At 39.1% G+C, this 16,177-nt stretch overlaps 1 protein-coding gene across 1 annotated transcript in view; it reads right to left on the bottom strand.

Annotated features, from left to right (window-relative positions):
- Positions 1 to 16,177, bottom strand: part of Dock4 (dedicator of cytokinesis 4) — a 411,722-nt gene that overhangs the window by 110,689 nt on the left and 284,856 nt on the right. Inside the window, exons 17-23 of the mRNA XM_028768807.1 lie at positions 11,963 to 12,119; positions 7,622 to 7,719; positions 7,441 to 7,524; positions 7,181 to 7,281; positions 5,896 to 5,977; positions 4,502 to 4,672; positions 729 to 921 (exon numbers count right to left, since the gene is read on the bottom strand). Coding sequence (XP_028624640.1) covers positions 729 to 921; positions 4,502 to 4,672; positions 5,896 to 5,977; positions 7,181 to 7,281; positions 7,441 to 7,524; positions 7,622 to 7,719; positions 11,963 to 12,119 — 886 coding nt within the window. The remainder of the gene's footprint in view (positions 1 to 728; positions 922 to 4,501; positions 4,673 to 5,895; positions 5,978 to 7,180; positions 7,282 to 7,440; positions 7,525 to 7,621; positions 7,720 to 11,962; positions 12,120 to 16,177) is intronic.

Raw genomic sequence — 16,177 nt, 5'->3', positions numbered from 1 at the left:
CTCAGTCTCACTCACTCATTGAACCTAAAATATGTGCTTTCAGCCACAGTGATGCCTGCCTGCCTAGCACCACGCTTCCCGGTGTGATGACGACAGACTCGGAAACCCTCTGAAACTGTAAGCAAGCCCCAATTACATGCACTTTTTAAAAACTAAGTTGTTTTTAATCACGGTATCTCTTTACAGATATAGACCAGTGACTAAGATACAAGCTGATGAGAACCATTGACAAAACCAGACAAGCAAGGATCATATCAGGTATATATATAAATCTGAGAAGGAAAAGGTTGCTTTTCCTTTGATCCTACAAAGAGAAATCCACAACAATGTGGGCAGGAGACCCATGCCCATACCACTACTAGTTGTGATTACAATGAATAAATTTATCCAGTGCCTTCCCCAATTCCCTTCCTTCTTTTGCCATTGGGTTTCAACATGTGCACTCTGCTCAGGCTGGTCCTAAATGTCTGGATTTAATGGATCCACCTGTGTCTGCCTCCTAAGTAGCTAGAACTACAAGTGTGAGCCACTGTGGTTGGCCTATTTCAGTCTAGAAATAATATTTTGGTAGTCATACTTTTATATCTGACTGATAAATACATTTCCCATTGAAATTATAATACTTTTGAAAGTATGTTTGATTTGTATTTGCTTCTTTGACCATTCTTTGACACATGAAGAAGGACTTTCTAGACACAGAATTTGACCGTAGAGCATCACCACCGTACCTGGGTTGGTGTAGAGCTGGCTCTCTACAGTTTTGCCAATGCACTGAAGCTTAATCGCCTGCAGAGAATCATCCACATGCATGATGGTAGGCAGGCTGCCTAGGGTGTCCTGTACCAAGTTGGCTACTTCCCGAACATCAAACAGCTTCAACAGTTCCGAGTACACAGCCGGAAAGGAGCTCAGAAACACAGCCTTAAAACAAAGAAGGGATATAAATGAATTAGTGAGCCGATGAAAATTAAGATGTAAAATGTCACCAAGTTTTTATTTGTCCCGAAGGTGGAACCTTTGTGCAGGCTAGACAAATGGCCTTCCTACAGGGCTACAATCATAGCCCCTAATATTTTCAAATATATTTTATTGTGATTTATTTCTCTTTCTAAATGAAAACTTCATGGTTGTTTTTTCAAAAAACTGTGCATTTTCTTGAATATTCTTAAAGTGAGTGACTTGGTATTCCCTGCTAAAGATTGTATTTTTGTAAACTTTGGTGTACTCGGCAAAGAACTGAGTCACATAAATGGAATAAAATAAAAAACAAACAAACAAAAAAATCAATGAGTCTCCCTGCTTAAAAAAAGTCAAATTATCTTCTTCACGTATCCATTAATATATTCCCGTGTCCTTTATTATACTTCTTTACTTGAAAAAAGTATCTTGGTGTCCCTGAAATATAAGGTACCTTTATAATATGACCACTAAAAAGCATAAATCGAGGAATACTTTATGATGAGGGCAGGAAGCCAGCTGCCCTGGGACAAGCTAAAGGTTGTTACTGAAAATAAAAATAAAAGTACAATTTGGTCTTGACCTTCCTATGCTCTGAGACAAATAGAGAAAAATAATTACAAGGAACTTGCAGCAAGGTCTGGGGCCTTTATCCTCTTTGCCCTTCATCTTCCTTTCCAGAAAATTCTGGGGCAGGAGTCAGTACATGAAATGGGAAATGGTACCACAGGCGAGCTGGTTCTGGGTCCTGCCTGTCCATGGGAGGGCTATCCAGGAAAGAATTATTGCCAAGTAGGGCTTTGGCTAAGAGGAATAAATGAATCTTCCTACCAGGCCTAAGATGAGATGACCCACTGGGAAGCAACTACTTGCCCCACTGATGAGCAGACCCATTGGGTAGCAATCCCTTAGCCCACTTGATAGAGTACTGGGAAGGTCTCTTTGTCTCCAGGAAACATCGTCTGTGCTGGGTTGTAACTCATGTGGGAAAGACTCCCACAGTTTCAAGCCAGCAATCTAAGTTTCTGCTTTTAACACAGTTTAAAAACTTAGGCCAGTAAGATCCTTGGCTCTGGATAAGGTAGATGCAATTCTAAGATGACTGACCATGACTTTTGTCCTGGGTAGCTTTCCAATTACGTTATGTTGCATTGCCAATGGGGTTTTGCAGAAAAGAAAAAAAGAAAGATGCTACTTAGCTGACTCTTAAAGATGGAGACTATATAGTTAGGCCTAACCTAACCACAAACCTTTAGGGTTTATTTTTGTTTTGATTTGATTTCATTGCAGGAGTCCTAGAGAGATTGAGAACATGGACAGAACACAGCATATGGCTGCTGGATTTGTAGCAACCAGATGTAAAAAACATTCTGAGTGGCCTCCAGAAGACAGACCACCTCCCATGCACCCAGCCTCTACTGGCAGCCTGCAGGGAGAGGCCCCTGACCCCACAGTTTCTACCAATAGCCTGAAAGGTCCTGTTCTTATTCAAAGGCTGCAGGTAAGAAATCAAGTTCTGATTTTGACTCTGGAAAACTCTTAGGAAAGAATTCAACTAAGCCTGAGTAGACTCCTGACCTATAAAACTGCAACTCCAAATCTGTTTTCAGGCCATTAAGCTAAGGTATGTTAGCATCAGTAGAAAACTAACATCTCGCATTAACCAAATTTTTACCCTCCTATTTTCTTTAAGAGGAGTGTAGGATCATCAGTGAACCTGGAATGGGAAGAAATGTGTCATTAACCTTGCGACCAAAATATTGGAATGCAATGCTCTTTTTTTTATTATTATTAAAGAAAACCAGTACCTCATAATCTTACATTAACTCTGGCTTTGCATAAAACTAAGACGATCACATACACATATATAAGTAAACAGTGTACAGAGTAAGGAATGACTTCAGTAGGGTTATTAGCATATTCAGGAACTTTGTATACTTTAAAAAGTAACAAAGACGTCTCTAAAGTTAGACTTTGTTACTCTCAAAACCAAGAGAAATGAAAGTCAGAATGATATAGAAGTATCAGGGCTGCCACACCCTGAAGAACCATAGCAATCAAAGGTACTTTAGAGAATGCTAGGGCTCATAGGAGATATGGTGAAGGCATGGAAATATTTCTGTAGTTTTAGAAGAGGAAGAAACACTTCTTGGATCTCTTAGAAGTGATAATAATTTAAATTTATTCTTAAGGATAGAAAGACATTTTTCAGGTGCAAAGTAGGCAGATGTGGTCTCTGTGATTAACAACAGTTAATAGAGATGTTTCAGGGTGAAACCTTAATCACCAAGTAGTAAATTCTGAGACGTCTAATGAATATGTGGTGAGCCTACTGGATTATCCTTCTCAAGTTATCAACTACTACAAGTCAGTTCTGCCAAGGTGAAAGCTTGCCTTTGAGGTCTCTGGCAAGTTCTCTGGTGCCAGGATTGGATTGTTAACTACAGAGTATAAAATGACATTTAAAAGAGCCTGTGTTACATGTTGGCCCGGGTGGAAGACAAGTCCATGTGTGTAAGGAAAAGAATGACAGGACTAGCTGTGTAAGCATTCAGGAAGAGCACAGTGCTGTAAGCAGAGGACTGTGGAGTTCTGCTGCTGGGACACTATACAGTAGGCCTGCCACATGACTCCAGATGACATCAGCATTCTTAAGACCCAGTTTGCTTTAATCTTCATATTAAAGCCCTAGTTCTCAAAGATTTGAAGTTTCCAGAGGATGGTGGGAGGCTGCTTCTCTATCTGACAGCTTTTAACCAAGCCATCAGAATTAAAAATACACAAGAAGGATTAAGAAAAGATAGAGAAACATACTAAGAAATGTCTCTGGGAATGTATAAAAGGCAATGCTAGTTTCAATGTAGATGGGTCCAGAACTTTAAAAAAAATAAGCCAAGAACAAATAAAAGAAAGAAAATCAGAGCCAGGTACACTAGTTTGTATCTGCCTTCCCAGCCTTTGAGAGGTAAAAGCTGGGCTAGGTTTAACGATAGCCTGTCTCAAAACAAAACAGCCAACAACATATTGGTGAAGGTGTGCGTCCCAAGCGCAAACACATAGACAGACAAACTCATGTGAGGCGACTCCCAGTAACAGAATCTGGCAGCATTGACTCAGCATTATCTTTGATCAGTCCCATGAAGATAATAGTAAGTAAACTACAAGAAGATAAAAAGAATTTAGCAGAGTCCAAGAGAATGATTCTCAAGTTGACAGATTAAAAAGCAATGAGGCTGGGGGAAAGAACCAGGCTCTAGTGATATTCCATCTCCCAGATGAGAGTGACAGTGTCTAGCCACCTGAATGTGTTCTAGTAAATGAAAACAAGGCTGATGCAAACTGCCTCTACTCTAGCATAGGATCTGGGGAATGGAGTTGCTTGTGTTACACCAGTTCAGAGGCTCAGTGATCTTCTAAGTCTACTACTGATGATGGTGAAGCCGCACGAAGAAGGCATCAGGGCTACTCAGTCAAGCTGGTGTGTAAAACAAAGCAAACTGCAGTCACAGTATTCCTCTATTTAGCAGAGATGGAAAACAATTACCTGGGACTGAGATAATGCTCCAGTTCCTTTGCTCTCTTGTGAGAGGAAGAAGCGGACGGACATAAGGAGCTCCTGGATGCAGCAGCGGAATTCCTCTTCATTCTGCCCTCCGGTGGCCAGGGAAAACAGCCTTCGGGATTGAACTATATACTTAAAAATGTATTCTTGTGCCTTGAAACAAGAGTGTGAGGAAGTTATCTTCAAAGGACTCTGAGGGTATTTATGTAACAATGACATAGCATAGAAAATATTACAGAACAGTGTTAGACTTTTAAATAATTCATCCTAAAACTGAGGCACCCCGAGATGTTTGAGTGATATATACTTAAAGGGGAAAAGCCATTCTTCTTTGATGCCAAAGAAGTGAAGCATGTTAAAAATTCTTTATAATTTCTGAAGTTAGAAACACTGAATATTTTTGATCTTCAAAAACTTTTTGTTTTAATTTAGCTGATGGAGAGATGAAGATTTTCAAAAGTGATTTGCCACTTAGCATTTTACTTCCAAGAAGACCAAGTGAATAAAATGATAATGAAAGAAAGTACCTGTTTTATAATCTTTATGTATTGTATGTATTATCTATTTGTCTGCTGACACCACATAGGATGGTCTCAATATGAATCAGAGGATGGCTAGGGCTAGGAAATCCCTTGACAGTACTGTGGCAGTGCTGGAGTTGAGCCCAGGGCCTTATGCTTGCTAGGCAAACATACTACTGAACTATATCCTTTGCCCCAAATCTTCATTCTTTACTTAAGAGGATTACACAAGCACATGGAGAGTTAGAGTCCATCCTGGGTTACAAAATGAGACCTTATCTCATACAGAGATAGGGAGATAGAAGGAGAAGGAAGGAGAGGGAAAGGATTGGGGAATAGGGAAAATTGTATTCCTCAACATATGTGAAGGCCATGTCAATATCACTGTGGCTCAATATATTGGGTCCAGAGACGTGCAAGTTACTAAACAATGAGACCCAGTAAAGCCTGAAGTTCCTTCATTGTGATTCCTGTTAGGTGACCCTATTGTTGCTTAAAACTTAAGCTAAAGGGCTCTCAGTAGATCTCTGTCAGGATGTGAAATAGGCAGAAATTTCCAAGTTTCATTAACTGCTCATTCCAGTCTCTTCCCATGCTCCCACTTCTACCCATCTTGGACATCATCTCTGAAGGATTCAATCCCCAGCAGGTTCCCGTGGACAAGCCTGGCAAAGCCCCTTTCAAATTTCATCAGCTCTGGAGGAGTCATAAACTGATTAAGATCCTTGAATTAGAATGTCAGTAATGTATCATCACCAATTACTGTCTGTGCAGAAGAACCAATTAGTCTCCAGTCATCATATAACAGCTTTGTGAGACTCTGTCCGTCATCTGTTTTCAACAGCGCGTTATTACCTTCAACACTTCCTGGATATGCTCCTGGCGCTCTGCTTCCGTTATCCTGTCCACGTACCACTTGAGCACTTTGATGAGATCTCTAAAACACAGGGAGCAATGCGCAGATTGCAGAATGGCTAATTCTCAATGAAATGGCAATAAACTCAACATACATGCATATCAGGAAGACACGTCTTTCTCTGTAAGGTCTCACATTCTCCTGCCAGGTTGCTCTAGAACAACTTTATTGAAACTGCAGGTCCGCATCACTACTTAAGATGTGCCTTGAAGCTTAAGATGGAAACATACTGCTGTCCCTTGAGATTGCCCTCAGTCTGTAGGTATCCTGTTGACCCTAGAATTAGGGCTGTCATGAGCAATCTTGGACAACTGCTCATCAGCATTCTTTCCTTCCCAATCTTGTGAATACTGCAAGGTATTTGCTATTTAGCTGCAGGTAAAAGGCAGGGGAGGCATGAAGACAAACTGTTCCATCCCATGCCACATTCCTGCAATTATCAGGCCAACTTTCTCACCGTGAGAAGATCAAGGCTTACCGTCAAAGTGTGCTCTTGAAGAAGCATTTCCAGAGAGAAAGTTGCTTTTTTGTTGCTGGTTTATTTTTATATTTTATTATTTTATGAAACAAAACAAAAACTAAACAACAACCCACAAGTTTTAGTATTACAATTTTGCATGGCTTTCTGGAGGCTAGGAGAGCTACAGTAGGACATTACTCATTGCCCTTTGCTACTTATATAACCTGCACTGTTGGAAAAGAGGCAGCTACAATCTAACAACAGTAGACTTCAGTGGCTAAATGGCTTGAGATCAGGGACTAGGTCTGTATATTAGAGCACCGAGCAAGGCACCTGGTAATAAGTAGGGCCTCTGTAAATATTAACAGATGAATAAATGACTTGGGACAGGGATGAAGGGCTGCTTTCCATTTATAGTTATTTCTTAAAGTCATATTTAAGGAGTGCAGTAAAAACAAGACTCCTAGCATCAAAAATGGCAAGGACCTTGACATCTTAGACCAGAGCATACTAGGTGAAAGGGAGATGAGAAGAAAGGCACCAGGTTCCAGGACCAGACTTCAGGACACTCTTTTTCCTCCCTTTTCCTTTTAATCAGAATAAGTTCTTGCCACTGAACATGGGTGTGTGAGGAGGAAAGACAGGGTTTGGTGGCCGAGCTTCACATCTGCCTGTATTCCCTTTCAACAATGTCTTCCTAAGCAGAAGTTTAAGCTTTAGCACAAGTGTAATTCCTAAGGCAATTACAAGATAAAGGGCCTTACCTGTATGCAAGTGCCCCAGCGAAGTGACTCTCAATGTAAGTGTCCATGACGGGCTTAAAATGATGGAACTTGCTATCTTGTAGCAAATTTATTATGTGGACCTAAGAAGAAAATTGAGTGTTACAGAACCCAGTGCCAATCTTTTCTTTGTCTGTTCAAATAAGTAAATGAACTCTTTCATCATCAAGTGGCCATTTTGGAAACAGTCAAGATGGAGAGGCACATTTATCTGTAATATTATTAAGAAAATGTAAACTTACCAAAGAATCAAACACTTTAGACCCATATTTTTGGGAATTTTCATCTAATATTCCAAACAAGGTATCCAATGTGTCTTGGAGAAACTATGAATTAAAGAAGCAAAGGCAAATGAGTAGGACCCAGTCTGCCCTCCTCCCAGAGTTCTTGAGTTTCCAAGTGGTAATGAAGCAGTGTATATACCTTGACTATCTCTGAGCCATCGATTTCTTTTAACTTAGAGAGACAGCCTGTGATCTTGTCTGGGTGGGTTCTCCATTTCAAAAGATCAAGCATATCACCTTTTCAAACAGAAAAGGAAGATTAATTGCTTCTTATAGAGAACAGCCCCTCCCATGAACGGTGCTCTACTGGTAAAAGCTGACTTCCTGCATGCACTGCCTACCCCATCTCCTCACCGGAACTAGCCTCTCTGATCTAGGATGGCATTTACTTAAAAGTAGTTTAATTATCTCCTCTGCTCCCCAGAGCTCCTGCTCATTGTTTAGTTCTCCAACTGGATGGTGTGGTCCAGGAAGGCTCTCCATCCCTTCCTCATGCTCCTACCTCACAGAAGTACTTGTCTTCGGCCTAAAGGTTTCTATGACCAAAGTTGACTGTAAAATCCAGAGAGCAGAGATGAACATGACCCAGTTGTAACCCCAGCACTAAGAGTGTAAGCAGCCAACAGGGAGCTGCTTTAACCTCTTCTGCCACCTTCTAGTAAGACTGGAGTTTCCTGAGAGGTAGGAACCTGCTTGACTCATGCTTAGACACCTGACCACCAATACTCAGTTTAGCAACAGACTCTACCCGGCAATGAAGGCCTTCTTGGTTGTTTAAGGTTACTCAAATCTTAGGAACACACTTTGTCAGTGTACCGTGACAACAAGTCCAATGTACTAACAGACCATATAGTGAGTCTTTGGACTTGAGAATGCCAGTTTCTGGTTTCCCAGCCCATTTTCTATCACAGCCTATGAACAAGCACATAGCCCTGTGTCTTCCAATTCCTTTCTGAAACTGAAACTGACAGGTGGATTCAAAGTTCAACAGGCCTTTCAAGAACTAGAAGAAACAAACTTGGCCTCCATCTTTCTTGGGCAGAATTTAAATAGCTTCAGGGAGGGGATATCATGGCCAAAGTGTCCTTAGTCTCCAAAGGATAAGGGTATGGTAGCACCGGGAAGTGAATAAAGACAATAAGAACTGCCAAGATAGGGAAGGCATGAGGCAGAGGAACCTGTCACTTTAAAGTGGAGGCAATCAAAGGACATCAGAGCACTGAGCAGTGGGAAGAGTGTGGAGACGAGAGCATTCCTGAGGTGGCAGTGGAGAAGAGGGTACAGGCATTCCAACCTTTTCTAGAAGCAGGCTGATCAATCTCAGTCGGGCCTGTTCATAATTTAGTGATTTAAAGAGCAGTCTAGTTATGTCTGTCTATGTGATCATCTTTGTAGAAATCAATATATTCTAAAGAGACAGTTGTGTCCTCTAATCTTTAGGTGTCAGACTATTGAAACAACAGCTCTGAAAAAAAAAATAGGAATTTCCCTTGAAGGAAATTCTTATCTAGGGAGAAAGAAAAGTCTTGCAGCCTGGTGCCACCCAGAGGAGAATCTTGTCTCTCAGGAAAAGATTTCTCATAGTTCTGACAATGTGTCACACCTCCTTGCAAGCGATACTAAAGCAGAGGCAATGGTGATGGAAAGGATCACACCTTGACTGGCATTACTCATTAAGTACACCCTATGCTCTCTACTTAAACCTAAACCTCAAACAGGACCCTAAAGACAGACTTGGGAGCTCACTAGAACTTTTATTCACTGTATTCTCAAAGCAGCTGCATTAAACGAGTCTCCTCTTCACTCTTAATTTGTCTGATGATGAAGAGCAGGTGGTCAGGCCTAATTTCTTTGGGCTATCAGGGCCCAGGTCTAACTTTAGCAGCTGAAATCAGTTGTGTATATACAACTTTAAGAGTTGAGGCAAAATTGTCATCTCTTCACGATCTGCTCCAGTCATTTGAAGGTATGTTGGATGACAATCATGAGATGTTTTACCACTGAAATTATTAATTTTCTACATTCTATCAAGTACCATTTATTAAGTATACTCTTTGCATCTGACCTACCAAGTATAAACAAGGATTAATTTATTCCTTACCAATTTGTGTGTGTCTGTGTGTGTCTGTGTGTGTATGTATTTGACACAGGGTCTCATGTAGCCTAGGTTGGCTGCTCATTATGTAGGAAGGATAACCTTGAAGTCTTGATCCTCCTGCTTTAGCCTCCCAAGTGCTAGAATTACAGGCATGTCCCTTCCATTCTTGTTATGAAGTTTAAAGAATCTACTTGATCTGACCATCAGAAATACCTGCAGAGTGATCTGGCTGGATTTGGAGAACTAACCATGAATAATGTTGGATTCCACACAGCAAGAAGAAGTACAGATAGCAGGAACCCTGAGTGCAGATCTGCCCTAAGAGACTACTCCTTGAAGCCAGATCATCTGCTAACTGTCCAATGGGAATGGACATGGAATCTGTGTATTTTCCAAGCCATGTAAAATGAATGCGTACCAATTTAATTCTGATTTGAAACTGGAACTTAATTCCAACTTGCTTTTATATGGAGATGTACACCTGGTAGCCCAATTTCAGAAAGACAGACTGACTCTCCACTTGAACCTTGCTATCTCTTGAAACATACTCTTTTTTTTTTTCTTGGCTCATTCTGAGTTGATTTATATTGACAACATTAATCAAAGTCAACATAGTTACGAAGAAGGTATCAGTATCCTCAGTGAGTCAGGAGGCCCACCAAAATACTGATTCTATGTTCAGACAAACAGGTATTTAATATAAGGAGTCCATGAACAATTAATATTTGCTATTTACACGAAATTGCTATTTACATGGTTTTATAGGGAAGCAGCTTTGTGTCTTTAGGACCTAGAGTCTCCTATCTTGTATTTACAATTAAATTATAACAATGTAAGCCTTAGAACTGTAAAAACTATAGGCAATTTTGTCATTAAGATTACCTATGTGGTAGGCAGGATAACAACCCTCAGGAACCCCTAATTCCTAGAAATGGTATGTTTACCTTAAATTGACAAAGAAAATTTATAATATGTTTAAAGTTCTGATGATAGGGAGATAAAATTGGGTTTTACAAGAAAATGTAATCAGAAGGGAACCTTAAGAAATTGTAGAGGGTCAGAATTAGAGAAATTTGAAGACATTGCACTGCTAGCTTCTAAAGAAGAAGGCCATGATCCAAGTAATGCAGATGCTTTCTAGAAACTAGGAAAGATAAGGGAAAGACTTTCCTCTACAACCTCCAGAAGAGATACAGCATCACTAACATGAAATGGACTTTACATCTCTGACTGCAGATCCACAGAGTAATATATTTCTGTCACTTTAAGCCAGAAAGTTTTCAGTGATTGTTATAGCAACAATATAAAATAAATCCAATACTGAACCATTCCACTTAGGTCATTTAATTAACAGTAAGAGCTACAAAGATACACAAATATCTTATATAGAATAAATATAAATTCTGTCCAAGGAACCAACTGACTTTATTATTTTCATAACTTCCACAGCAAACACCCAAGGGTTGGTAAATGCTTCATTTATAGCTACTGAGTTATTTCAGTGGAGTTCAAATTTAAGTTAAACCATTAAACACTGGATACTAATAAAGTCTAGGGAAGCTGAACATAACTTTGTGTTTTATGTAAATACAGTAGACTTGCTACTGAGAAGGAATTAAAAGAGGTGTCAATAGTATAGTGCTATGTTTTGCTGCCTTTTTGACACTACATTCTGGGACAATTACGACTTTATACAAACTGTTCCATAATACCAAAAAGGGGGGAAAAGCTTAGGTATAGGAGCTGCATGAAATACAATGCCTTGTAATGAATTGGTCCCTCTCAATATACTGCATCTAATTTATTAATATGGCAGTGTTCAGGGTGCTAGCCAGAAGCTATATATAGCAACCATAAAAACATTCAAAAATGTTTAATTTGCTTCTTTTATTACAGATGCAGTTTTCATAACAATTTGCCAAGGAGATGCACTTGCTTTATTAATCATAACTCACTAAACAATTAGTGACATAAGAAGTAATGCTATGGCAGAAAAGCAATATCCATCTAATTAAACAAACAAAAAAAAAAGCAAGCTTTATCGTAAAGCCTGCAATTAGCATTGTTTATGGTGCTATAAAATATGAGATTTCAGGTGGTGGCACTTTTCATCTTTTCTTGACTTTAAGTGGAGCTGGTTTTTAATGGTTTATTTGAGAAGTCAGTTGACACTTGGCTTTCAACACTGGGTTAATTCTTAAGTCATTAAATAACTCGAATGGGATCACTACTGTGCTCTTTTGATTAGAAATCCTAAACAGAAGGACCCGGATCTTTTCTAGTGCAAGATTCTTAAATACTTTAATCCTTGCTAAATATGCTTACCAAAATACATACAGTTCCCACGTGCCCTTAGGTTGGAGGGCTGGTATCTTACATTACCATTTTGAGTGAGTTTTGTGGAACAGAGAAATGATGTTATCCAAAAGGACTCCTTTGTGGCTTTCATGGTTTGATTATTGTTTCCAAGGAAGATGACCTTGGAAAACGGGAGTTTGAGGTAGCGGGTAGTATCCTGAAGGTTTGTGTTTTCTTCACACTGTGAAAAAAAGTATTAAGAATGGAAGGTGAGACCTAAGACGAATTATTAAGCATAATTTTCTCTTCTAGCTTTTATGAACTGGAAACATTCCAAACAGCATTATAAACAGAATTTGGCTTTTAAGGAAAATCCACCAAAATATATAAAAGAATTAAATATGAAATTTGGACTCTGATTAATCTGAGTTGAGTTGAGCTCTGTTACTCCCAGTGTGAATGATCCTCTCATGATATTGAAGGCCACAGGATTTCTGTTGTCCTTCCTTAACATGTCATTGTCTTGTTACGAGACTTAGACTATAGGTTTTACCATGGTCTGGGAAACACTGCAAATGCCAAAGAAATCACATTTGATGATGATCAGAAGATGTTTTTCAAGAGATGCTTACAGTTCTCAAACATGACATCTGAAAGCTGTTGAACTATTCTCACTTTGAAAACCACCAGTTAAGGAAATAGTATTCTAGGTAATTTAACTGTCCCATGGTGTGATGCAAAACTCCATTTCCAAGAAAATGTTAGCTCTGTTCCCCCAGATCCAATCCTCCAGTCTCATCCCCAGAACACCTGTGGCTGTGTTCCTTGCTGTTCTGCTCCTAATTCCAGTGGATCCCACAGATCTTCTTTTAACCTCCCTCCTTCCACTTGTTGCTTTTACCCTAGCCCCCAACTCCACAAAGTCACCCTTGCTAACCCCCAGGTGATCCCCTCCATAAGACCAGATAGGCTATCTGTCGATCTTCTCTCCTCGGTTCCCTCCGAGTCTCATCCACAGCTCTGCAGCAGCTGTGGGAGCCTTCCCTGATGCCTGTTCCCACCTCTTCTGGACCCCACAGATCTTCCCCTCTTAACCTCCTTCCTCTAGCTGATTGCTCTGAATCAGCCCCAAACCCCAGCAAGCACCCCTGCCGACACAAGGGTCACAACAAATCGGGTGACTATGGATCCATACCTGCACTTCTGTTCCTCCAGATCCAATCTCCCAAGTTACAGTCCTAGCTCTGTAGTAAAAATCCTGCAGCGGTTTCCCTTTTCTCTGTGACTCTATCCTCAAAAGATGGCAAAGATCTTCTCAAACCTTCCTACACCTAACTCACCCATTATTCCAGCCTTCAGCATCAGCAGGTACACCCTGAAACCACACCAGCTGGCCCCTCCAGTAAAATAAGTCCTAAGAAAATTTCCTACCAGGTTGCACACAGCCACCACACTCTGCTAAAGTCCAGGGAGGAAACAGAAATGAAGGAACGAAGCACTCACCCAACAGAGACAAAATCAGATATCATCATCCAGACCTATAATCACCCCAATATCAGATACCTAGATGTCAGCATTAAACACAATCAATATCAGCCAGGACAGTATGTCTCCACTGAAGACTAGAAACCCTAGCACAGCTAGCAATGACTACTACAAGATACCCAAAGCCCAAGACCTAAAAATAGCCTGTATGAATATGTTAGAGATACTTAGTGAAGAAATTAATAAAGCCCTTAAAGAAATACAGAAAACACAAAGAAACTGTACAAGGAAATGAATAAAACTGTCCAACATCTAAAGATAGAATCTATGAAGAAAACCAAGAGGGCAACTCTGGAAAAGAAAATTTTAGGAATTAGACCAGGAACTACAGAGGATAGCTTCCATAGAATATATAGGTAGAAGACAGAATTTCAGGTGCTGAAGATATGATAGAAGACATAGATACATTGGTAAAAGAAAATGTTAATTCTTAACAATTTCCTCACATAAGACATTCAGGAAATCTGAGACACTATGAAAAGACTAAATCTAAGAATAATAAGAATAGAAGAGGGAGAAGAAACCCAGCTCAAAGGCCAAGAAAATATTTTCAGCAAAATCAAAGAATATTTCCGAACCAAAAAGAAAAAGATACCTATAAAGGTAGAAGAAGCATACAGAATACCAAATAGATTGGACAAGAAAAGAAAGTCTCCTTGGCACATAATAATCAAAACATTAAATATACAGAACAAAGAAAGACCATATAAAGCTGTAATGAAAAAAGGCAAAGTAACATAACATAAAAAACTATTAGAACTACGCATGACTTCTCAAGAGAGACTTTAAGAGCCAGAGGGGACTGGACAGATGTGCTGCAGACTTTAAGAGACCACAGATACCAGCCCAGTCTCAATCTTCAATTATATAGATGGAGAAAATAAGATAATTCATGATAAAACCAAATTTAAGCAATATTTATTTACAAATCTAGCCATATAGAGGGTGCTAGAGGGAAAATTCCAACCTAAGGAGGCTAACTATAACCATAAATCACAAGGAATAAATAATCCCAGAGCAGTAAAATTAAAAAAAGAAAAAGGGAAATAGACATAGAGCACATACACATACATGCACCATCATCGTCATCACCACCAAGAAAATAAGAGGAAACAATCACTGGCCCTTGATTATAGCTACAGATCAAAGAGATCCAGAGAATCACAAGGGCATACTTCAAACAAACAAACAAACAAACAAACCCTGTACTTCATAAGATTTAAAACAAATCTTAAAAAAAAGATAATTTTCTGCATACCACTTTCCAAAGTTAAATCAGGATCAGATAAACAATTTGAATAGACCTATAAGACCTACTGAAATAGAAACAATCATTAAAAGTCTCCCAACACTCCCCCACCAAAAAAAAAAAAAAAAAAAAAAAAAAAGAAAGAAAAAGCAAAAGGCCAGGGCCAGTTTAAGCATAGAATTCTACTAGACATTCAAAGAAGAGTTAACGCTAATTCTCAAATAATACCGCAATAGAAACAGAAGGAACACTGCCAAATTCATGTTGAGGTCCACAGTCACCCTGATATCCAAACCACACAAAGATTCAACAAAAAAAGAGAATTACAGAAAAATTTCCATTATGAACATAGATACAAAAGTACTCAATAAAATTCTTGCAAACCAAATCCAAGAACACATCAGAAACATCATTCACCATGGTCAAGTAGCCTTCATCCCAGAGATGCAGGGGTGATCCACCATAAGAAAATCAAAAAATGTAATCCACTATATAGACAAATTGAAAGAAAAACCGATATGGTCATTTCATTAGATACAGAAAAGGCCTTTGTCAAAATCCAATACTCCTTCATGATAAAAGTTCTGAAGAGAACAGGGGTATAAGGGACATACCTAAACACAATCAATGCAGTTTACAGCAATCCTACAGCCAACATCAACTTAAATTGAGAGAAACAAAGCAATACCACTGATGTCAGAACAAGAGAAGGTTGTCCATTTTTTCCATACCTATTCAATATAGTACTTGAAGTCTTACCTAGAACAATAAGGCAATTGAAGGAGATAAATGGGATAAAAATTTGAAAGGAAGAAGGCAACAGATAATATGATAGTATACAAAAGTGATCAGAGAAGTCCTACAGCTGATCAACATTTTTAGCACAGTACCTGGATATATAACTAACTCACAAAAATCAGTAGCCCTCCTTCATTCAAACAAGAAATTGTCTGAGGAAGAAATCAGGGAAACAACACCTTTCAAAATAGTTTCAAACAATATAAAATATCTTGAGGTAACTGTAACCAAGAGAGTGAAAGGCTTGTATGAAAAAAAACTTCAAGTCTTTAAAGAAAGAAATTAAAGAAGATATAAGATGGAAAGATCTCCCATGTTCATAGATTGGTAGGATTACCATAATAAAAACAGCCATCAAACCTAAAGCAATCTACAGATTCAACCAACCCTCATCAAAATTCCAACACAATTCTCCACAGACCTTGAAAAAATCATTCTCAACTTCACATGCAAACATAAAATACCCATGGTAGCTAACCAACCCTGAACAATAAAAGAACTGTGGAAGGTCTGATCCTTCCTGATCTCAAGTTAAAAGCTATAGTAATAAAATCAGCATGGCACTGGCATAAAAACAGACATGTTGATCAATGGAAATGAATTGAAGACCCAGACAGAAACCTGCACACACGGATACCCATTTTTTTTCTTTTTTTTTTTTTATTGGATGATTTATTTACATTTCCTATGTTGTCCCCTTACCCCAT

The sequence above is a fragment of the Grammomys surdaster genome, unplaced genomic scaffold, assembly GCF_004785775.1.
Source record: "Grammomys surdaster isolate TR1022 unplaced genomic scaffold, NIH_TR_1.0 188, whole genome shotgun sequence".
NCBI lineage: Eukaryota > Metazoa > Chordata > Mammalia > Rodentia > Muridae > Grammomys > Grammomys surdaster.
The sequence above is the reverse complement of the archived record's forward strand: the minus strand, read 5'-3'. Positions and strand labels throughout refer to the sequence as shown.